Source organism: Tachyglossus aculeatus, chromosome 6 (genome assembly GCF_015852505.1).
Source record: "Tachyglossus aculeatus isolate mTacAcu1 chromosome 6, mTacAcu1.pri, whole genome shotgun sequence".
NCBI lineage: Eukaryota > Metazoa > Chordata > Mammalia > Monotremata > Tachyglossidae > Tachyglossus > Tachyglossus aculeatus.
The window spans coordinates 2,403,083-2,426,298 of NC_052071.1; the positions used below are offsets into that span (position 1 = coordinate 2,403,083).

At 52.2% G+C, this 23,216-nt stretch overlaps 1 protein-coding gene across 2 annotated transcripts in view; it reads left to right on the forward strand.

Annotated features, from left to right (window-relative positions):
* Window positions 1-18,215, forward strand: part of LOC119930128 (ligand of Numb protein X 2-like) — a 52,334-nt gene extending 34,119 nt beyond the window's left edge. Inside the window, exons 3-10 of one of the 2 annotated variants that reach the window (XM_038748628.1) lie at window positions 370-590; window positions 2,650-2,912; window positions 3,276-3,632; window positions 6,446-6,628; window positions 7,124-7,298; window positions 9,336-9,561; window positions 14,178-14,336; window positions 16,861-18,215. In XM_038748628.1, coding sequence (XP_038604556.1) covers window positions 370-590; window positions 2,650-2,912; window positions 3,276-3,632; window positions 6,446-6,628; window positions 7,124-7,298; window positions 9,336-9,561; window positions 14,178-14,336; window positions 16,861-16,996 — 1,720 coding nt within the window. In that variant the 3' untranslated portion in view covers window positions 16,997-18,215. The remainder of the gene's footprint in view (window positions 1-369; window positions 591-2,649; window positions 2,913-3,275; window positions 3,633-6,445; window positions 6,629-7,123; window positions 7,299-9,335; window positions 9,562-14,177; window positions 14,337-16,860) is intronic. The other variant, XM_038748629.1, reaches the window with a different exon arrangement.
* Window positions 18,216-23,216: the final 5,001 nt, after the last annotated feature.

A 23,216-nucleotide genomic window follows, 5' to 3' on the forward strand; every position in this document is an offset into this window, starting at 1 on the left:
GTAAAGCCAGTGCCTCTTCTCCTCCTCCTTCCCCGCTCCTGAGGCCTTCCTTCCTCAATCAGGGCTCTCAGGGCCTCTCAACTTCCCTGCTAGCAGCTGGGTAAGAGGCACTGAGGCAGGTCCTCAGCAGGGAGCAATCAATCAATCATATTGAGCGCTTACTGTGTGCAGAGCACTGTACTAAGCACTTGGGAAGTACAAGTTGGCAACATATAGAGACAGTCCCTACCCAACAGTGGGCTCACAGTTTAGAAGAGCACAGTTTGCTGCCCTACTGCAGGTGGATTTTGAAACCCTGCCCCCCTCCCCCATTAACCCTGGGCACCCCCTCCCCATCATCTCATCCCATGTTTCTGCTCTCGGCCCCAGGTGCCCCGGATTCCGAAAGTACCGGGCGGAGCTGGGCCGGAAGAAAGGTCCCCTTGGCCGCAGTCAGGAAGAGCCCCTGCCTGGAGAGGAAGCAGGCGCCCCCGGTGAGCAGACCCCCGGGGCAGTCCCGCCGGTGGTGGAGAGCCCTCTGGCAGCGGCCGTATCCCTGGGGCTGCCAGAGCCGGGGCTAGTCAACCCGGCCTATGAGGAGAGCGAAGAAGGTAAGGTTTCCTTTTGCTTGTCTTGTGAATGACCTCTGGGTCTCATCCCTTTCCCTTCCCCAGCTCCCCTGACCTCAGGCTGAGAGGCTTTGGGGACGGGCTGAGCTTGCTAGGGCCCTGCTTCAGGGGATGCCGCACCTGCAGCCCAGGGGGTCCCTGCCTCTTCCCTCTGCCCACACACTTCTTCTGGTCGACCCTGGCTGGGGATGTGGGTGGGCAGTTGTGGACAGGGAATGTGTCTGTTTATTGTTATATTGTACTGTCCCAAGTGCTTAATATAAATGCTCTGCACACAGTAAGCGATCGATCGAATGAGTCCATCAGTGCTTTGCACATAGTAAGCGCTTAATAAATGCCATTATTATTAGTAGTAGTAGTAGTATCAGTGGCCAGGGAGTGGCCTGGAATCAGAGCCGGAGGAACCCTGGGGCCGATGCAGTGACTTCCCTCCGGTTCCCAGCTGGGTGGGAAAACGCTCTACCCCTCCCCCACTGGCCTTTGGGGCTCCTACTCTGCTCCCTCAAAAGACACAAGAGAAGCAGAGCGCAGCTGGAAAGAACCCAGAGTGGGGGCTGTTATGACCCATTAGCTCTTTGAAGCAGTTGAAAGAGCACAGGTCTGATTATCTTGTATCTCCCTCAGTGCTTACTATAGGGCTTGGCACATAGTGAGCACTTAACAAATGCCGCTATTACTATAATTATCATTACATGAGGGCTGGATGCCATGTGGGCTCCCTGGGTCCTGCTGGGGCCTTGCCCGGCCCCTCTGAGTGAGTGAGTTCCTGCCCTTTACCTGTTGTTCTATTCTAATTGTAATTGTTGTGTTTTATCGTTAAGCCTGTCTACTTGCTTTGTTCTGTTTTGTCCTCTGTCTCCCCTCTCCTAGACTGTGAGCCTGTTGGGTAGGGATTGTCTCTATCTGTTGCCGAATTGTACTTCCCAAGCGCTTAGTACAGTGCTCTGAACAGAGTAAGTGCTCAATAAATACGATTGAATGAATGAATGAAAGAGGGGGCTGAGGGCAGGGAGGCTGAAACACAAAACTGTATGCAGGAAAATCTCAGCCCTGTGGGGAGGTGGGGGCTGGCTGGCAGGCCTGGCCCCACCTCCACCCCCACCTCACTCTGGGAGATAGTGGCTTCCAACCTCAAACCTGCTTCCCGGACGCCCCCGGGATGGGATTATGCCTTGGCATGATAATCTTATTACACTTAATCTTGTGCACTTCCATCCTTGGAGGGGTGAGGGTGGGCCCCTGGCCTTTACCATCAGGCCCTATGTTCCTGCCCGGATAATCCCAGGCACCCAGAGATCGTCTTAGATCATGAGGGAGAAGTAGGCTCTGTGGCCAAGTGGGCTGGGCCCAGGGAGGCAGAAGATGCCAAGGCCCCAGTTCTTGCCCTTGGGAAGCTTCCAGTTGTAGTGTCAGGAGGGAGCAGGCCTGAACTGCCAGCAGGGCCAGGGAGACAAGCATAAATAGTGGTTCAGAGGGAATGGCTCACTGGCCACTGATCAGATAGTGGTTGGTAGGGAGATCCTGGCTGAGATGGGATGACCCTAATAATAACTGTGGTATTTATGCAGTGCTTATTCTGTGTTGAGCACTGTACTAAGCATTGGGGGACATACAAGATGATCAAGTCAGACACAGTCTCTGCCCCTCTTAGGGCTCCAATCTAAGTAGGAGGGAGAGTGGTTATTGAACCACCGTTTTACAAAAGGACATACTGAGGCCCAGAGAAGTGATGTGGCTTGCCCAAGGTCACACAGCAGGCTAGTGGTGGAGCTCAGATTAGAACCAGGTCCCCTGATTCCTAGGCCCAGGCTCCCACCCACTCAGATGTGCTGTTTCGCTTCCTGGCCTACGTGGGGTGCCCTAGCTCAGGTGCAGCGGGAGGGAGAGTGGAAGGAAAGTGAAGATGGGGACTGATGCTGTACGTCTGGAGTGAGCTGACTTTCTGGCCAGAAAGCCCAGTTCCAAGCCTGCAGCGGGGTCTCCTGCTCTCCCTGACCCGCCCTCCTGCCCCTACCACTCCCAGCCCACCATGGGTTCTCAGTTTCAGGGGATGGAGTTGCAGGGGGCGAGGATCATGAGGGGAGCCTTAGTTTCCTCCTGCCGGCAGATGGGCCACCCAGAGCCAGCCTGGTGGCGGAAACGGTGGCAGTGGAGCTCCGCCGTTTGGACCCAGAGGAGGAACTGGGGCTGCGCATCGTCGGCGGGAGGGACACGCCCCTGGGCAACATCGTCGTGCAGGAGGTCCGCCGAGACTCATTGGCCGCCCTGGATGGAAGGGTGGCCCCTGGGGACCATGTACTCGAGGTGGGCATGCTGGACAGGTGGTAGGCGGGCGGTCGCTTCCAACCCTCTCATCGGGCCAGCGCTGCTGCAGTGAGCCCGGTGTCCGCACTTTACCCACTTTGACCTGCCAATGGGGCAGACTGGTTCCCAGCTGGCTTTACTGTCCTCCATTGTGTTCCTCCCTCCCTGCCCTTTTCGCCCCTTCTTCCTTCCCTTCAACCCTCCCCTTCTTGTTTGCTTGGGACAAGGGGATGGGGTGGATTCAGTCCCCAGGCAAGTGCCCTCAAGAGACATGAGCAGTGGGGATGGGGCATAGGTGGGAGTGGGGGAGCCCAGAAGGGTCTGCAAGGTCTCCCCTCTCCCCCCTCCCCACCCCCCGACCAGGTCAACGGAGTGACCATCGGCAATGTGACACACGAGCAGGCCATCGGGCTCCTCCGCCAGCCGGGCCCCACCCTCCGCCTGGTGGTTCTGCAGGAGAAGGGCTTTTCTCCCAAAGCCCCCGCTCAGGACGCTGGACGGGAGGTCATCCGCGTCACCCTGGTCAAGAGGGACCAGATGGAGCCCCTGGGCATCAAGCTGATTCGCAAGGGGGAGGAAGCCGGGATCTTCATCCTGGACCTGTTGGACGGTGGCCTGGCTGCCAAGAATGGACAGCTGAGCCGCAATGACCAGGTCCTGGCCATAAATGGGCAGGACCTGCGGCAGGGCACTCCCGAGGCCGCTGCCCACATTATCCAGGTAAGGTTTCTGAACCCCTCACCACAACCCATGTCCACCTCCCTGTGGGCATTGCCACAGGAGTGGCAGGGAGGCTGGCAAGCATAGGGAAGCCACTAGTCTTCAGGGTAGAGCTTGAGTCTGTTTTCTTGCTTGTCTGGGCCCACAGAGAGATAAATGGGCCCAGGCCCTGGGGGAGGGGTTGGCCAGAAACCTGCCTCTCTACTTCCCAGAGGGCACCAGGACTAATACACCTGCTCACTGTGTCCTCCAAGGGCCGGGGCCGAGTGGTTGCAGTGGCCCTGTTCATGGCCGAAGTGCAGTCTCTGCGGCAGCTTGCTCCTGATGGCTTCGGGAGATGTGGGCTCCTCGAGTTTGTCTGCTGTGACCTTGGGCAAGTCACTTGACTTCCCTGTGCCTCCATTTTCTACCTCTAAGAATGAGGTTTAAAGACCCATTCTCCCTTCTACTGAAACTGTGAGCACCATGTGGAACCCGATTACCTTGTTTCTACCACAGCACTTAATAATAATAATTATAATGATGGCATTTATTAAGCGCTTACTATGTGCAAAGCACTGTTCTAAGCGCTGGGGAAGTTACAAGGTGATGAGGTTGTCCCACATGGGGCTCACAGTCTTTATCCCCATTTTACAGATAGGTAACTGAGGCCTAGAGAAGTGAAGTGACTTGCCCGAAGTCACACAGTTGACAATTGGCGGAGCCGGCATTTGAACCCATGACCTCTGACTCCAAAGCCCGTGCTCTTTCCACTGAGCCACGCTGCTTCTCTAATACAGTGCTTGGCACATAGTGCTTAACAAACACTACTATTACTATAATAGTAGTGTTATACTATTATACTAGTATACTATTATACTATACTATTATGCTATATAATAATACTATATAGTTGTGTGTACTATGTAGTATATAGTAATATAGTATATATATATTATATACTATATAGTGTAATATAGTATATAATAGTATACTATAATAATAATATTATTATTACCTGGTCTCCCTCCAATTTATACTGTGAGCCTTATGTGGGACCTGATTATCTTGTTTCTACTCCAGTGTTTAATATAGTGCTTGGCACATAGTGGGCACTTAACAAATATCACAGTTATTATTACTGGTCAAACACTGTACTAAGTGCTAGGGTGGAGTAGGCTCATTTCAGACACAGTCTCTGTCCCACATGGAGCTCATAGTCTAAGAGGGAGGGAGAACAGGTATTTACATTTTACAGATATGTTCCGCAGTAGGAAGGTGGCAGAACCAGGATAAGAACTCAGCTCTTCTGGTCCCCAGGCCTTGGGTCTTTCCTTGAGGCCACACTATAAAAAAGCTAAAAGAGTATGAGAATCGTTATTGGCAACAAAGTTTCCTGAAGGGGCGGTGTGACTGGGCAGGGGTGATTATTCAAGGAAGGACTCCTTGGGGGATGACTTTTGAGGAGGGCTGTGAAAGCAGTGAAGGGGCATTTAGCAAAACAGGGGAGCAGGAAGGAGTTCCGGTCAGAGACATGAGAAGCAGCGTGGCTCAGTGGAAAGAGCACGGGCTTTGGAGTCAGAGGTCATGGGTTCAAATCCAGATTCCTCCAGCTGTCAGCTGTGTGACTTTGGGCAAGTCACGTAACTTCTCTGTGCCTCAATTACCTCATCTGTAAAATACGGATTCAAACTGTGAGCCCCCCGCGGGACAACCTGATCACCTTGTAACTTCCCTAGAGCTTAGAACAGTGTTTTGCACATAATAAGCACTTAATAAATGCCATCATTACTATTATTATTATTTTTAACAATTACCATTATTATTATTGTATTTAAGTGCCTTCTATGTGTTAAGCACTGTTCTAAGCGCCGGGCTAGATACAAGTTAATTAGGTTGGACACAGGCCTGGTCCCACATGGGGCCCACAGCCTAAGAGGGAGCACAGATATTGAATCCCCATTTTACAGTTGAGGAAACTGAGGCACAGAGAAGTTAAGTGATTAGCCCAAGGTCACAAACCAACCAACTGGTATAGCTGGATTAGAACCCGGGTCCTCTGACTCCAGACCCATGCTCTTTCCACTAGCCCTCGCCCCCAACTCCACCTGCCTGCTTTTGTTTTGGCAGGAGAAGCTGTGGAGAGGAGCCGGAAGGCAGGGGCAGCTTCGGGGGGCAGTTTGGAAGCCCCCCGTTGTCCCCAACATCCTCCCCTTAATAATCATAATCACAATGCTTCTTAAGCACTTGCTATGTGCCGAGCACCTTGTTAGATCCAATTCAGTCAGATTGGACACAGTTCCAGTCCCACATGGGTCACAGCGTAATGGGGAAGGAGAGCAGCTATCACATCCCATTTTACAGATGAGGAAAGTGATCCCCAGAGAATTAAAGTGCCTTGCCCCAGGTTATGCAGCCGGCCAGTGGCAGAGCCGGGATGAGAACCCATCTCCAGGAGACCTTCCCAGACTGAGCCCCTTCCTTCCTCTCCCCCTCGTCCCCCTCTCCATCCCCCCCATCTTACCTCCTTCCCTTCCCCACAGCACCTGTATATATGCATATATGTTTGTACATATTTATTACTCTATTTATTTATTTATTTTACTTGTACATATCTATTCTATTTATTTTATTTTGTTAGCATGTTTGGTTTTGTTCTCTGTCTCCCCCTTTTAGACTGTGAGCCCACTGTTGGGTAGGGACTGTCTCTATATGTTGCCAATTTGTACTTCCCAAGCGCTTAGTACAGTGCTCTGCACATAGTAAGCGCTCAATAAATACGATTGATGATGATGATGATGATCTCCTAACTCCCAGTTTGGTGCTCTCTCCAGACCAGTGAGAATCGAGTCCACTTTGTGGTGTTGAGACAGAAGACCCCTTCCCTCCAAGAGGCTGGGGAAGATGGGGGGATGCTGGGGTCTGGCAGTAGCAGCAGCAGTGGCGGTGGCAGTCCTGTTCACCCAAGGAGAAGGCCCGAGCAGACTCACTACCTGCGGCCTGCCACCTACCAGAAGGTATATTGTACTCTCCCAAGCACCCTGCACGCAGTAAACGCTCAATACGATTGACTGAACGACTGTCCCATGCTGGGGGAGGGGGTGAGCCTCAGCTGTGTGTGAGAACCACAGGCCAATGGGACAAAGGCAGGGTCTCGTGGGCATCCACCTGTCACTGTCCTTATGACGGCCTCGCCAGGGAGTTCCCTGTTCCTGTCCAAGGTACCCCGAGGAAAGGCAATCCTTCACCCTCCTGGGCTGGAAATTCATCCTGGCATCTAACCTAAATACTTTCTACTACAAACGAGCCCATCCAACTTCCGGGCACAGAGAACAGCCTTAGGGGGTCGGGGTGGCTACGAAGTCCTTTCTTCGGCCAGCTCTCCCCTGGGTTTCTGAAGCCCTTCCCTGTGGTGGACTGGATTGGTGGAATGACGAGGGGGTCTGGGGGACACGACAACGATGATGATGATGACAGCTTCCCCGACCCACCCGCTCTTCTGTCCCCTGCAGGAGCCGCCTGCGGGCTTTGTGAGCCAGGAAAGGATACTCACGATCAAGAAAGAGCCGCGGGAGTCTCTGGGGATAACCATCGGCGGGGGCAGAGACAGCAAGCACAAACTGCCGGTCTTCGTCACCAGCGTGCAGCCCGTCGGCTGCCTGTCCCGTGATGGCAGGGTCAGGAGAGGTGAGGGGGGCTCACACGTGGAGTCGGCAGTGTTCCCGCCTCCGGCAGGGTCGCTGACGGATGGTCAGAGTTGGGGTGAAGAGGAGCCCGGGAGCTGAGGTTGTGGGCGCGGGGAGGGGATGTCAGGAAGAGTGGGAGTGGGAGTTGGAAGAAGGGTCAGTCAATTGTATTTATTGAGCACTTACTGCATACAGAGCACAGTACTAAGCGCTTGGGAGAGTACAGTATACCTTCTGGTATACTGAGAGAGAAGCAGCGTGGCTCAGTAGAAAGAGCCCAGGCTTTGGAGTTGGAGGCCGTGGGTTCAAAGCCTGGCTCCACCAACTGTCAGCTTTGTGACTTTGGGCAAGTCACTTCACTTCTCTGGGCCTCTGTTACCTCATCTGTAAAATGGGGATTAAAACTGTGAGACCCACGTGGGACAACCTGATCACCTTGTATCCTCCCCAGTGCTTAGAACAGTGCTTTACACATAGTAAGCACTTAACAAATGCCATTATCATTATTATTATTACAATATAACACAGTCCCTGCCTACAGTGGGCTTATAGTCCAGAGGGGGAAACAGATATTCATATAAATAAAATTAGAAATATGTACATAGGTGGCGTGGGACTGGGAGCGGGGATAAATAAAGGGAGCAAGTCAAAGTGACACAGAAGTGGGAAAAGAGGAAAGGAGGGCTTAGGGAAGGCTTCTTGAGGAGATGTGTCTTCAATAAGACTTTGAAGCGGTGGAAGAGTAATTGTCTGTCAGATTTGAGGAGAGGGTGTTCCAGGCAAGAGACAGGATGTGGGCAAGAGGTCAGAAGCGAGATAGATGAGATCGAGGTACAGTGAGAATGTTGGCATTACAGTGAAGTGTGAGGGCTGGGTTATAGTAGGATAGTAGGGAGGTGAGTTAGTGGGGGCAAGGTGATGGAGTGACTTAAAGTTAGTCAGTCATTTTTATTATTATTATTGTCAAGTATTGCCAAGTCTTTTCTTATTCATAGCGACTCTCTGGATTATATTTTCTCCAGCACATCCGTCTTCTGCCGTGGTCTGTAACCTTTCTAACCGTTCTTCCATTATCGTTGTTATGGTCTCTATCCATCTAGCTGCTGGTCTTCTTCCATGTTTTCCCTGGACTTTTCCTAGCATTAGTATCTTCTCCAGAGAATTAGTCCTCCTGAAAATGTGTCCAAAATATGCTAATCCAGGTTGAGTCATTTGGCCTTCCAAAGGTCACTTTGTTTTAATTTGTTCCAAAATCCAATTGTTTGTTTTTTGCTTTTGTATTCGCAAAAGCCTTCTCCAACACCACATTTCAAAATAATTGATGCTCTTTCTGTCCTGTTTTTTCACTGTCAAGCTTTTGGATCCATATATTGTCACTCGAAACACTACAGAATTGGTAATTTGTATTTTTGTGGGAATTATTATCAGCACTTATTGTGTGCACAGCACTGTACTAACATAATAATAATAACGTTGGTATTTGTTAAGCGCGTACTATATGTCAAGCACTGTTTTAAGTGCTGGGGTAGATACAGGGTAATCAGGTTGTCCCACGTGGGGCTCACAGTCTTAATCCTTAGTCCAAATGCTCTGCACACAGTAAGCGCTCAATAAATACGATTGAATGAATCCCCATTTTACAGATGAGGTAACTGAGGCACCGGGAAGTTAAGTGACTTGCCCAAAGTCACACAGCTGAGAGAGTGAGCGAGAGTGAGAGTACTTGTGAGAGTGCAGCATCACAATATACTGTAGTAGGGGAGTGAGTGGGGAGGAGTTTCTGTTTGACGCGGAGGGGTATGGGCAACCACTGGAGGTTCTTGAGAAGTGGGAAAACATGGCCTGAATGTTCCTGTAGAAAAATGATCCGGGCAGTAAAGTGAAGCATGCACCAGAGTGGGAAGAGACAGGAGGCAAGGAGGTCAGCAAGGAGGCCGGTTAGGATAAGCGACTGGATTGACATGGTAGCAGTAAGAATCCGTAGGCCCCGAGGGTTATCCCCGGACCAACACTCCTTTTTCCTGTCCCAAATGTCCAGGCAGTGTGCTCTTGAGCATCAATGGAGTCGACCTGACCCAGCTGTCCTACTATGAGGCCGTCTCTGCTCTCAAGCACCACACGGCCTCCACTTCGGTGATGCTCAAAGTCCTGGACATCTTGGTGCCTGAGAGGGGCCCAGAGAACGGGGAGGTGGTCCCCGAGGCCGCCAGAGAGCCCGGACATGGCTGGGCCCCGCTCTGGGTGACATGGCTGGGGTTGCCCAGGTGAGTCTCCTGGCGGGCGGCCAGAGGGAGTGGTGGGGGAGGGGGACCCGGATCTCTTCCCGGAGCGGGGCCAGGAGGTGAGTCACCCCCACCCTCAGGTGCAGACGGTAGCTATTGTTGGTGTATCTTGGCAACGCACCGGATAGCAGCCCCAGGTCTCTGATTCCACTGGCCCCTCCCCTCATCCAGGTTTAATTCCCTTGGTGGGAGGGAGGGTTTTCTGAGAAAGTTTCAACTGTCACGCAAACTGGGGAAAACTAGCTAAAGGTCAGCTGGGGAGGGGATCTTGGGGAGGGCAGCAGAACCCCACTCCCTTTGTGCTCGGTGACCTAGGGTGACTCCGTTAACCTCTCTCGATCCATGGTATAATAATTATTATTATGGTACTTGTTAAGTGCTTATTATGTGCTGTATGTACTATGTACTAAACACTGGGGTAGATGCAAGTTAGGTTGGTTACAGTCCGTGTCCCACATAGGATTTACACGCTTAATCACAAAGAATCTGAGTACTTACTGGGTGCAGAGCACGGAAGTAAGCAGTGGGGAAAGTGCCTTGCTCAGTGCTTAGAACAGTAGTAGGCACAGATTGTCCTTAACAAATAATAATAATGGTATTTGTTAAGTGCTTATTATGTGCAAAGCACTGTTCTAAGCACTGGGGAGGTTACAAGGTGATCAGGTTGTCCCACGGGGGGGTTCACAGTTTTAATCCCCATTTTACAGCTGAGGTAACTGTGGCACAGAGAAGTTAAGTGACTTGCCTAAAGCTGACAGTTGGCGGAGCTGGGATTTGAATCCATGACCTCTGACTCCCAAGCTCGGGCTCTTTCCACTTAGCCACGCTGCTTCTCAAATACCATCATGAGTACAGTAGAGGCCTTCCAATTTGTCAAAAGCAGCCTGGGGAAGCAGCGTGGCTTAGCGGATAGAATCCAGGTCTGGGACCTGGGTTCCACTCCCGGCTCCACCACTTGTCTGTTGTGTGACTTCGGGCAAGTCCCTTCACTTCTCTGTGCTTCAGTTACCTCATCTGTAAAATGTGGATTAAGACTGTGAGCCGCATGTGGGACAGGGACTGTGTCCAACCTGATTGACTTCATTCAATTGTATTTATTGAGCACTTACTGTGTGCAGAGCACTGTACTAAGAGCTTGGGAAGTCCAAGTTGGCAGCATATAGAGACGGACCCTACGCAACAGCGGGCTCACAGTCTAGAAAGGGGACACAGACAACAAAACGAAACATATTAACAAAATAAAATAAATAGAATAAATATGTACAAGTAAAATAAATAAATAAATAGAGTAATAAATACGTAGAAACATATGTATATATACAGGTGCTGTGGGGAGGTGAAGGAGGTAAGGTGGGGGGGATGGGGAGGGGGAGGAGAGGGAGAGGAAGGAGGGGGCTCAGTCTGGGAAGGCCTCCTGGAGGAGGTGAGCTCTCCGTAGGGCTTTGAAGGGAGGAAGGGAGCTAGCTTGGCAGATGTGCGGAGGAAGGGCATTCCAGGCCAGGGGGAGGACGTGGGCTGGGGGTCGACGGCGGGACAGGCGAGAACGAGGCACAGTGCAGAGGTTAGCGGCAAGGAGCAGAGGGTGCAGGCTGAGCTGTAGAAGGAAAGAAGGGAGATGAGGTAGGTGGGGGCGAGGTGATGGAGAGCCTTGAAGCCAAGAGTGAGGAGTTTTTGCCTGATGCGTAGGTTGATTGGTAGCCACTGGAGATTTTTGAGGAGGGGAGTAACATTCCCAGAGCATTTCTGCACAAAGACGATCTGGGCAGCAGCGTGAAGTACAGATTGAAGTGGGGAGAGACAGGAGGATGGGAGATCAGAGAGGAGGCTGATGCCGTAATCCAGTCGGGATAGGATGAGAGATTGAATGATCAGGGTAGCGGTTTGGATGGAGAGGAAAGGGCGGATCTTGGCGATGTTGCGGAGTGCAGGTTTTGGTGATGGATTGGATGTGAGGGGTGAACGACAGAGCGGAGTCGAGGATGACACCAAGGTTGCGGGCTTGTGAGATGGAAAGGATGGTAGTGCCGTCAACAGTGATGGGAAAGTCAGGGAGAGGGCAGGGTTTGGGAGGGAAGACAAGGAGTTCAGTCTTGGACATACTGAGTTTTAGATGGCGGGCAGACATCCAGATGTCCTGAAGGCAGGAGGAGATACGAGCCTGGAGGGAGGGAGATAGAGCAGGGGCAGAGATGTAGATTTGGGTGTTATCTGCTTAGACATGATAGTTGAGGCCGTGGGAGCGAATGAGATTGACTTGTATCCACCTCAGCAATTAGAACAGTGCTTGGCACATTGTAAGCACTTAACAGGAACCATAATTATTATTATTAAAAGGGATGGGGAAAGGGAGCAAACCTTACCTAATATGTAGAATTTAGGGTTTACTGTGTGCCGAGTCCTGGGGTAGATGCAATATAATCAAACACTGTCCCTGTCTCACATAGCATTCTCAACCCAAGAGGGAGGCAGAAAGGAGATGTAATCTCCATTTTGCAGATGAGGAAACCGCGGCCCTGGGCAAATGAGAACCCGGGTCTCTCGACTCCCAATCCCGTGCTGCCTCTGGGGCTCCTCCGAGCTCCTCTGGGGAAAGAGAGGCTGTTGGAGACAGTGGAGGGTGGAGTGATTGTCATCTGTAACAAAACGTTTTTCCCTCCTGGGGCCTGTGGTTGCGCCAGGTGGGCAGCCAGGTGCGGCCTGGTTCCCGGGACCTGATGGGGTTAGCCGGTGTGGGCAGCGACCAGGGGCCTTACCAGCCCTGCGCGCTCAGCCAATCAGCGGCCGCCACTCTCCGCGGGGAGCTGGGGCGGTGCTCGGAGAGGCCGCAGAGGGTTTGGGCACCCCCCCCCCACCCTCGGCCGGTGGGTGCCTGGATGTAGCTCCTCCCGTGGGGCTTTCCTGACTAGGAATTGGCTCATTGCTTACTGTGTGCTAAGCGCCAGGGTTCAGCCTGGGGGTCAGAGGTCGTGGGTTCTAATCCCGACTCCGCCACTTATCAGCTGTGTGACTTGGGGAGAGTCACTTCTCTGGGCCTCTTACCTCATCTGGAAAATGGGGATGAAGACTGTGAGCCCCACCTGGGACAATGTGATTACCTCGTGTCTACTCCAGCGCTTAGAACAGTGCTTGGCATATAATAATAAAAATGATAATGATGGCATTTATTAAGCGCTTACTATGTGCAAAGCACTGTTCTAAGCGCTGGGGAGGTTACAGAGTGATCAGATTGTCCCACGAGGGGCATCCCCATTTTACAGATGAGGTAATTGAGGCCCAGAGAAGTTAAGTGACTTGCCCAAAGTCACGCAGCTGACAATTGGCGGAGCTGAGATTTGAACCCATGACGTCTGACTCCAAAGCCCGTGCTTTTTCCACTGAGCCACACTGCTTCTCTACCTCCATGGAGGTAGAGCCCCATGTGGAGCAGGGACTGTGTCCAATCTGAATGACTTGTCTCTACTCCAATGTTTAAAAGAGTGCTGGACACATAGTAAGTGCTTAACAAATACCGTCATTGTTGTTTATTGATTATTTTCCGAGTCAAAGCAAACCTTCCCAAGAGCACACCCTTGGCCACTCTCCATAATAATAATAGTAATGCTAATAATTGTGATATTAAGCATAGCCACATGCCAAGTAGCGGATAGAGCATGGGCATGGGAGTCAGGAGGTCATGGGTTCTGATCCCGGCTCCGTCACTTGTCCAATATGTGGCTTAGGGCAAGTCACTTCTTTGTGCCTTAGTTACCTCATCTGTAGAATGGGGATTGAGACTGTGAACCCCACATGGAACAGGGACTGTGTCCAACCCGATTTGCTTGTATCCTCCCCAGCACTTATTAAAGTGTGTGGCACATAGTACGCGCTTAACAAATACCACAATTATTATCGTTATTATTATGCTACACACCGGGGTAGATACAAGCATATTGGACAGTCTCCCATCTAAGGGGGAAGGGAGAACAAGGATTGAATCCCTATTTTATACATAAAGAAACTGAGGCCCAGAGAAGTCAAGTGACTTGCCCAAGGTCACATAACAGGCAGGTGGCAGAGCCGGGATTAGAACTCGGGTTTCTTGACTCCCAGCCCCGTGGTCTCTCTATTAGGCTGCACTGCTTCCCTGTCAACCTGCAGATGACTTCTGGTCCTGCCCCTTCTGCTCTATGGGGCTTCCAGACTTGCTCCCCCGTGCCCCCCTGCAATCAGTCACTCGGGTATTTATCTACTTGGGTGCCGCCCCATCCCCAATCCAGCTCCTCCCCGCCACTCTTCCCAGGGTAGGGAGTGGTGTGCTGAAGCAGTGGAAAGGCCAGGAGTGTTGGAGGCGAGAAAGAGGAATGAGGCAGGGAGGGAAAATCCTCCCCATCATTCTGTGTTGCAGTCTCATGCCGTCAGTTGGTTTTCTGGGCCTGCAGAGTTATTGTGTTTGCTCTTATGGTTTGGTGTCCTCCTTGGGGCCCCCGGGTTAGGTTATAGATGTGAGGGAAGTAGGGGTTGGAAGCCCAAAGATGGGAGGGGCTCCCCTAGGTCACGGAGCCCCCTGGGACCGGTCCCCAGTCGAGACCCTGGCGGTGACTCACTCTTTGGTTTCCCAGCTGCCTTCACTGCTGCCAAGACATCGTCCTGCGCAAGAGTGACGCAGAGAGCTGGGGCTTCAGCATCGTGGGAGGGTTTGAGGAGGCCAAAGGCAGCCAGCCCTTCTTCATCAAGACCATAGTGCCCGGCACCCCGGCCTTTCGAGATAAAAGACTCAGGTGAGGAGGGCCCCAGGCAGCGCTAAGGTCTGGGTGCCCACAGGAGGGAGGGGGCGTGGCCAGGTTGGGAGAAGGGGTCATTCATTCATTCATTCATTCAATCGTATTTATTGAGCGCTTACTGTGTGCAGAGCACTGTACTAAGCGCTTGGGAGGTACAAGTTGGCAACATATAGAGACGGTCCCTACCCAGCAGTGGGCTCACAGTCTAGAAGGGGGAGACAGAGAACAAAAGAAAACATATTAACAAAATAAGATAAGTAGAATAAATATGTACAAGTAAAATAAATAGAGTAATAAATATGTACAAACATGTATATATATATATATATATATATATATATATATACAGGTGCTGTGGGTAAGGGAAGGAGGTAAGGCGGGGCGATGGAGAAGGGGAGGAGGGGGACAGGAAGGAGGGAGGGAAGGAGGGAGGGTCAGCCTACTTAGAGGTAGGAGGATGGATTAAATGACTTGAAAAGCACGCTCCACACTTTGGAAACACCAGCTGACCAGTGGTCCCAGGAGGGTCTTTTGAAATCGGGGGTGGGATGGGGCAGGGGAAAATTGGTTTTCCAGGCTTGGAATATTGGTTTTCCTGTTCCAGGCTTGCGAACAGGAAAACCAATATTCCAAGCCTGGAAAACCAGAGGTTTCCATTGTTGACTGAGCTGTGGAGGGCAGGGGTGGTGTCTAGATCCACCCCTTCCCCAGAGACTGTGGGCTCTGAGCAGTGGTTTCCAGGACCCTGGCCAATGTGCCACTCTCCCCCACCCCCCCACCCCACTCCAGTGATTTTGCTGGACACAACACACCACTGAGGCTGACCTTGGGTTCAGGGCCCGTACCAGGCCCATCCACATCCAGCCCTGTTGGATGATTTTGAATCAACTGAAAGCATTTACCCAGTGCTGAGACCCAAGCACTCTGATACTATGGGGAAGCAGCGTAGCCTAGAGGAATGAGCCTGGGAGTTAGAAGACCTGTGTTCAAATCCCAGCTCTGCCTGCTGTCTGCTGGGTGACCTTGAGTAAGTCACTTCACTTCTTTGTGCCTTAGTTCCCTCATCTGCAAAATAAGAATCCCTGTGCGCCCTCCCATTTAAACTGTGAGTGCCACATGGGACAGGTACTGTGTCTAACCTGATTAACTTGTATCTACTCCAGTGCTTAGAACAGGGTTTGACACATAGTAAGTGCTTAACAAATATAATCATAATAATATTGGTAATAATTATTAATAATAGTTATGGTATTTGTTAGGCACATACTATGTGCCAGGCACTGTTCTAAGTGCTAGGGTAGGTACAAGATAATTGGGTTGGACACAGTCCCTGTCCCACATAGGGCTCACAGTCTTAAACCCCATTTTACAGATGAGGGAACTGAGGCACAGAGAAGTGAAGTGACTTGCCCAAGTTCACACAGCAGGCAAGTGGCAGAGCCAGGATTAAAACCCCTGCTTAGGCCTGTGCTCATCCACTAGGCCATGCTACTTCCCATCACGGTGGACATGATCCTCAGTGGAAAGAGCCCGGGCTTGGGAGTCAGAGGTCATGGGTTCAAATCCTGGCTCCGCCGCTTGTCAGCTGTGTGACTTTGGGCAAGTCACTTAACTTCTCTGGCCCTCAGAGAAGATTGTGAATCCCACATGGGACAACCTGATCACCTTGTACCTTCCCCAGCGCTTAGAACAGTGCTTTGCACATAGTAAGCGCTTAACAAATACCAAAGTTGTTATTATTATTATTACCCTCGAGGACTTACCATCTAGGTGACATCTGTCATTCTGTAGCAGGAGTGAAGTCTATTTCCCCCACCTCCTCACTCCGACCTTGAGCTACGGCCGAAGGGCCCCACTCCCCCCGACCCCACTCCTGAGGCTCCCAGGGCCAGTAATGGGAATTGGCCAGGAACGCCACTCTAGCATTTAATACACTTGCCATCCACATCGATCAACTGATCAGTGGTATTTATTCAGCCACTTACTGTTTCCGGAGAACTGTACTAAGGTCTTAGGAGAGAACGAGTTATAAAAAAACTTATGGTACTTGTTAAGAGTTTACTATGTGCCAAGTACTGTCTAAGTGCTTGAGGTAGATGCAAATTTATCAGGTTGGGCACAGTCCCTGTCCCACATGGGGTTCACAGTCTTAATCCCCATTTTACAGATGAGGTAACTGAGGCCCAGAGAAGTGAAGTGATTTGCCCAAGCTCACATAGCAGGCCTGTGGCAGAGCCAGGATTAGAACTTAAGTCCTTTGGACTCCCTGGCCTGTTCTCTATCCACTAAGCCACACTGCTTCTCTAATGTAACTGTAAGGGTAGACATGGTCCCTGCTGGCTCAAAGTCGACGGGTGAACAGGACTTGGAAGTGTGGGTGGGCCTTGGGGCCAGCTGGGGTGGGAGGTGGTCCTGGCTGTGGGGAGTGGGCTCCGGGCTGCTGGGCGGGGGGTGTTTACCTCCTCGTCGGCCTTGGACCCGTGCAAACTTCCACCCTCTGACCCCCTCTCCTCCCCATCAGGTGCGGAGACGAAATCGTGGCGGTCAATGGCCTGCCGGCCGTCCGCATGGCCAACTCGGAGCTGATCCCAATGCTGAAGGAGCAGAAAAACAGGGTCACGCTGACTGTGGTGTCTTGGCCGGGGAGCCTGGTGTGACCCAGCTGGGGTGGAGCTTCCGTGGCCAGGGGACCCCTCCCCTCCCCCCCGCCCCTGCCCCACACTGGACTCTGCCCGAGGACATTCTGGAGAAGACGGGGCAGGACCGTGCCACTCAGCCACCCATCCATGTCATGGTTTGAGATCCACTGTACCTGTTCCCTACTTTGGCTTTATCCCAGTTGTTGTTGCTGTTGTTACTGCAGTGGCTTCCCCTGCCGCCTCATCTTGGCAGGTGGGGTCGGGGTGGTGGTGTGCCCCTGCAGAAAGGCAGTGGCTTCGGCTGATATTTATTTATGGCAGAAAAGGCAGCATCTGACAGGGCCGACTTCGTAGGCCTATCAGATCCTCTGCGACGCCTGGGTGGCCACAGGGGCCACCTCCCTCCCTCCTTGGGGGTTGCAGGACTTCCCCACACCCTCTGGACTACCCATCCCTTCCAGGGGCAAGCCTGGGGTGGAGGGAGAGGGTGATCCGGGCCCGTGCCCCCTCCCTATCCCAGGGAGGAGGGCAGGGGTGGAGCCGGCACTGCAGCTGCCTGATCTGAGGGCCGGCCTGGGCAGGAGTTATGGGCAGAAGCCATGCCACTTCTCTCTGCCAATACGGTCTTGCCCCTATGCCCCTGCCTCATTGCCGAACCCCAGCCTGCTCCAGGAGCAGAGGGGGAGGGGAAGAGTCAGGCCTCCTCCCTTCCCACCCCCAGCCAGCCTGCCCCCTCAGTGTCCAGCCACTGAGAAGGGCTGCAGATCTCTTCACCTGTCAGGGACTTCCCTATCCCTTGCCCCTCAACGTCCCTTGTGCTAAATTCCTCCCAGCCCCTTGGGAAACACCCACAATCTGAGCTCAGGCCCTGAGCGGGCAGTGGGCACGTGGGACTGACTGGCTATAGCCCAGCCTGTCTTTAGAACATGGGCCAAGACCAGCGAAGGCTGGCCAGAATCGCTTTCCCCGCCCAGCCCCGCGGTCCAGTTAATTGGCTGAGCCACTGAGATTGGGGGTGGTTAGTGTTGTGGTCTGGAATTCCATGTAGGGAGCTGGGCCCTGTGGCCCTAGAGAGGGAGGATGGGGGGGCCCGGGTTTGTTGATGTAGTGGGTTGTGGAGCAGACCCTCACTGCAGTCAGTCATAAACTGTTTCCTGGGGGTCAGATCATGAGCACTGCCTCTAAGTGTGCCTTGTAGAATATGGCTCTGATGCCTGCATAAATTATTGTAAAATAAGCAGTTTTTTGTGTGGTTCTTTAGGTGTGGGTAATGGGCTTTTTACCAGTTTACTGGCCTTGCCCATGTTAATGTCTATTGCAGGAGTCCAAGTGGCTGGGCAGCCATGAGGACGGAGCCCTGCCATGTGACCTCCTGAGGGGCCTGATTGGCGGGGGTGTTCTTATTCCAATCCATGGTATTTATTGAGTGCTTCCTGTGTGCACTGTAGTAAGCATTTGGGCTAGTACATTATAACAGAGTAGATAGACACATATGTTCATGTTATGTACTGTGGGAGTCCAGGTAGGTGGCTGAGAAGTGGTGGTGGGAAAGCCAGTCCACTCCTCCTCCGTGCTGGGAGCAATGGGGTGGGTAGGACAAATGCAAGGTAGGTCTCTTCCCTTTCCTCTATGCTTTCCTCACTCTCTCTTACATAGGTTTAGGCCTCTCCCATCCCCCTTCTTTCTCTTATCTCCTCTTCTCTTGCCCATTCTCTCTCCTCCTCACCCATCCTACCCCCCTGCCCTCATGTCCTCCGGCCCTCCTCCACTCTTCCTTATCTCCATTCCCCACTCTCTCACACTCAGATCGGAAGGGGGAGAAGATGGACGATTGGTAACCTTGGAACAGGACAGATGCACCCAGGAAACTGGAACCTGCATCATCTCCAGAAGTCCCTGTGGTGAGGTGGAGGGCCCTGGCCATGGAGATGCTGGGAGTGAGGCGGGGGCAGGGAGGGGTTGAAGTTGAAGCCTTTTGGGGGGTGGTTCCTGAGGACTTCTCAGGAGGCCACAGAGTGTGAACGTCTGGGGCTCAGCCCAGGAGAGAGGCCCGGGACCAGTCTGTTAGAGAAGGTAGCCAGGGCTGACTGTGATACGACACGGGGCAGCGTGTATCTGATTAGCCGCAAACGAAGGAAACTGGCCTACATTTTCCCCACCACCTTTCTCCGTGTCCTTCCGAACAGAGCCACCCATTCCACCTTCCCCCTGTGCCCGAGTTCCCTGGCCCCTCACCTATGCGCCTCCCCCTGCGTGCCTGCTCCCTGCCCCCCTCACCCCCCCCTCGCAGGTGGCCGCTCGTTCTGGGTCACAACAGCCAGGCCTTGGCCCCCAAGCCCCTATTTCCCCAGCATGGCAGCCCAATCATCCTCCGCACACCGGGCCCCATTGAGAGCAACCTCAGAGGCTGGTGGTCCTCTTTCACAAACACAGTCCCCTTCCTGGGAACCGGGACCCGGCCTAGCATAGTTTAAGAGCCAGGCTGTTATTGGGTAGGGACCGTCTCTATATGTTGCCGCCTTGTACTTCCCAAGCGCTTAGTACAGTGCTCTGCACAAAGCGCTCAATAAATACGATTGAATGAATGACTGGGAGGCAGAGGATCTGCGTTTTAATCCCAGCTCTGCCACTTGCCTGCTGTGTGACCTTCTTGCAAGTCACTTCACTTCTCTGAGCCTCAGTTCCCTCATCTGGAAAATGGGGATTAAGTCCGTGGGACATAGATGGTATCTGACCCTGTAGCTACCAGAGCACTTCGTACTGTGCCTGGCCCATGGTAAGCACTTAACAAATGCTGTTAAAGAAAAAATATAAAAGATCCTGCCCCGAGAGGCTTTGTGAGGCCGGGGTTGGCCGGAGCCTAGGGCAGGCCCAGACCGAGGCCCAGAGCCAGTGGGGAGGCGGAGGCAGACAGTGAGATGGCGCCAGATTCACGACTGACTGGGATGGGCAGGGGGGGAATCCCTGGCCCTGGCTCTCTCCTTGGACAACGCCTGCAGAAACCTGGGCCTGTGGAGACAGCCCCCACACCGCTTGCCTGGGCTGTCCAGAACCGGAGCCAGAAAACAAGGGGACCATGGTAGAAGATGTGGGGGAGAGAGCAGTGGCAACAGACCTGGGAAGGGCCGCATCCTCCCTACCCTTAGCTCCTCCACCAAAATAATGGCACTAAGTGCTAGCGATGGGCCGAGCGCTGTATTAAGTACTAGACACAAGATAATCAGGTTAGACAGTCCCTGTCACACAGGGGGCTCACAGTCTAGGAGGGAACCCCATTTGACAGATGAGGAAACGGAAGCTAAATGACTTGTCCAAGGTCTCTCCCCCTCCCAGGGGACCACATTTCTGGCACTTTGAAGAGGAAGCAACATGGGGGAGTCAGATAGTTTATCTGGGCACTAAATCATGTGTGGTATTTATAATGGCATTTATTAAGCACATACTATGTGCAAAGCACTGTTCTAAGCACTGAGGAGGTTACAAGGTGATCAGGTTATCCCATGGGGGGGCTCAGTCTTCATCCCCATTTTACAGATGAGGTAACTGAGGCCCAGAGAAGTGACTTGCCCAAAGTTACACAGCTGACAATTGGCAGAGCAGGGATTTGAACCCATGACCTCTGACTCCAGAGCCCGGGCTCTTTCCACTGAGCCACGCTGCTTCTCTATTAAATGCTTATGTGCTGTGGGCCAAGCCCTGTAGAAGCATTGTGACAGTGGATAGTGCACAGGTCTGGAAGTCAGAAGGTCATGGGTTCTAATCCCAGCTCTGCCACTTCTCTGGTGTGTGGCCTTGGGCAAGTCACTTCACTTCTCTGGGCCTCAGTTACCTCATCTGTAAAATGGGGGTGGTGGTTAAGGCTGTGAGCCCCATGTGGGACAGGGACTGTGTCCAACCCGATTTGCTTGTATCCACCCCAGTGCTTAGTACAGTTCCGGTCACATAGTAAGCGCTTAACAAACACCACGATTATTATTGAAGCAGCATGGCTCAGTGGAAAGAGCCCGGGCTTGGGAGTCAGAGGTCATGGGTTCTAATTCCGGCTCCACCACTTGTCAACTGTGTGACTTTGGGCAAGTCACTTCACTTCTCTGTGCCTGTTCCCTCATCTGTAAAATGGGGGTGAAGATTGTGAGCCCCACAACCTGATCACAACCTTATATGTTGCCAATTTGTACTTCCCAAGCGCTTAGTACAGTGCTCTGCACATAGTAAGCGCTCAATAAATACGATTGTTGATGATAATGATGGTGATCACCTTGTATCCCCCCAGTGCTTGGAACAGTGCTTCGCACATAGTAAACGCTTAACAAATGCCATCATTGTTATTATTATTATCATTACTACTAAATGCTAGGGTAGATACAAGGTCATCAGGTTGCTCACAGTCTTTCATTCATTCATTAATTCAACTGTATTTATTAAGCGCTTACTGTGTGCAGAGCACTGTACTAAGCACTTGGGAAGTACAAGTCGGCAACATATAGAGATGGTCCCTACCCAACAACGGGCTCACGGTCTAGAAGGGGGAGACAGACAACAAAACAAAACATGTGGACAGGTGTCAAGTTGTCAGGACAAATAGAATTAAAGCTAGATGTACATCATATCTTCATATTACAGATGAGGTCACCAAAGCACAGAGAATTGAAGTGACTCAGCCAAGGTCACACAGTAGATGTGTGACAGAGCAGGGACTGTTCACTTCAAGTTTATCCTTTCCTGCCTTGACTCAGCCCTCTCCTCTGCCAGACAAAACTATTTCTCCTCTCTTATTGACACCCATGCCCATCATCCCCGTCAGCTCTTCCATACATTCAACTCCCTTCTCAGGCCCCCAGTTCCTCCCCCTCCTCCTTCCCTCACCCCCCAATGATCTGGCCTCCTACTTCATTAATAAAATTAAATCCATCAGGTCTGACCTCTCCAAAGTCACTCCCCACCCTTCTCCAACCCCCCTTGCTCTCAACACTCTCTGCTACTCTCCCATCCTTCCTAGGAGTATCCCCAGAGGAGCGCTCCTCCCTCCTTTCAAGTGCTACTCCGGCCACCTGTGCTTCTACCCCATTCCCTCTCATCTCATGAAATCTCTAGCTCCGTCCCTTCTCCCCTCCTTAACTTCCATCTTCAACTGCTCACTATCCACTGGTTCCTTCCCCTCTGCCTTCAAACAAGCCCATGTCTCTCCCATCCTAAAAAAAACCCCTCTCTTGACCCCACCTCACCTTCTAGTTATCACCCCATCTCCCTCCTACCATTCCTTTCCAAACTCCTTGAATGAGTCGTCTACACACGTCTCTCCTCGACCCCCTCCAGTCTGGCTTCCATTCCCTACATTCCACGGAAACTGCCCTCTCAAAGGTCACCAATGACCTCCAGCTTGCCAAATCCAACAGCTCATACTCTATCCTAATCCTCCTCGACCTCTCAGCTGCCTTCAACACTGTGGACCACCCCCTTCTCCTCAACACACTATCCAACCTTGGTTTCACAGACTCCGTCCTCTCCTGGTTCTCCTCATCTCTCCGGTCGTTCATTCTCAGTCTCTTTTGCAGGCTCCTCCTCCCCCCCCCCATCCCCTTACTGTGTGGGTTCCTCAAGGTTCAGTTCTTGGTCCCCTTCTGTTCTCGATCTACACTCACTCCCTTGGTGACCTCATTCGCTCCCATGGCTTCAACTATCATCTTTACGCTGATGACACCCAAATCTACATCTCTGCCCCTGCTCTCTCCCCCTCCCTCCAGGCTCGCATCTCCTCCTGCCTTCAGGACATCTCCATCTGGATGTCTACCCGCCACGTAAAACAGCATGTCCAAGACTGAACTCCTTGTCTTCCCTCCCAAACCCTGCCCTCTCCCTGACTTTCCCATCACTGTTGACGGCACTACCATCCTTCCCGTCTCACAAGCCCATAACCTTGGTGTCATCCTCGGCTCCGCTCTCTCGTTCACCCCTCACATCCAATTTGTCACCAAAACCTGCCGGTCTCAGCTCCGCAACATTGCCAAGATCCGCCCTTTCCTCTCCATCCAAACCGCTACCCTGCTTGTTCAAGCTCTCATCCTATTCCGTCTGGACTGCTGCATCAGCCTTCTCTCTGATCTCCCTTCCTCGTGTCTCTCCCCACTTCAATCCATACTTCATGCCGCTGCCCGGATTGTCTTTGTCCAGAAACGCTCTGGGCATGTTACTCCCCTCCTCAAAAATCTCCAGTGGCTACCAATCAATCTGCGCATCA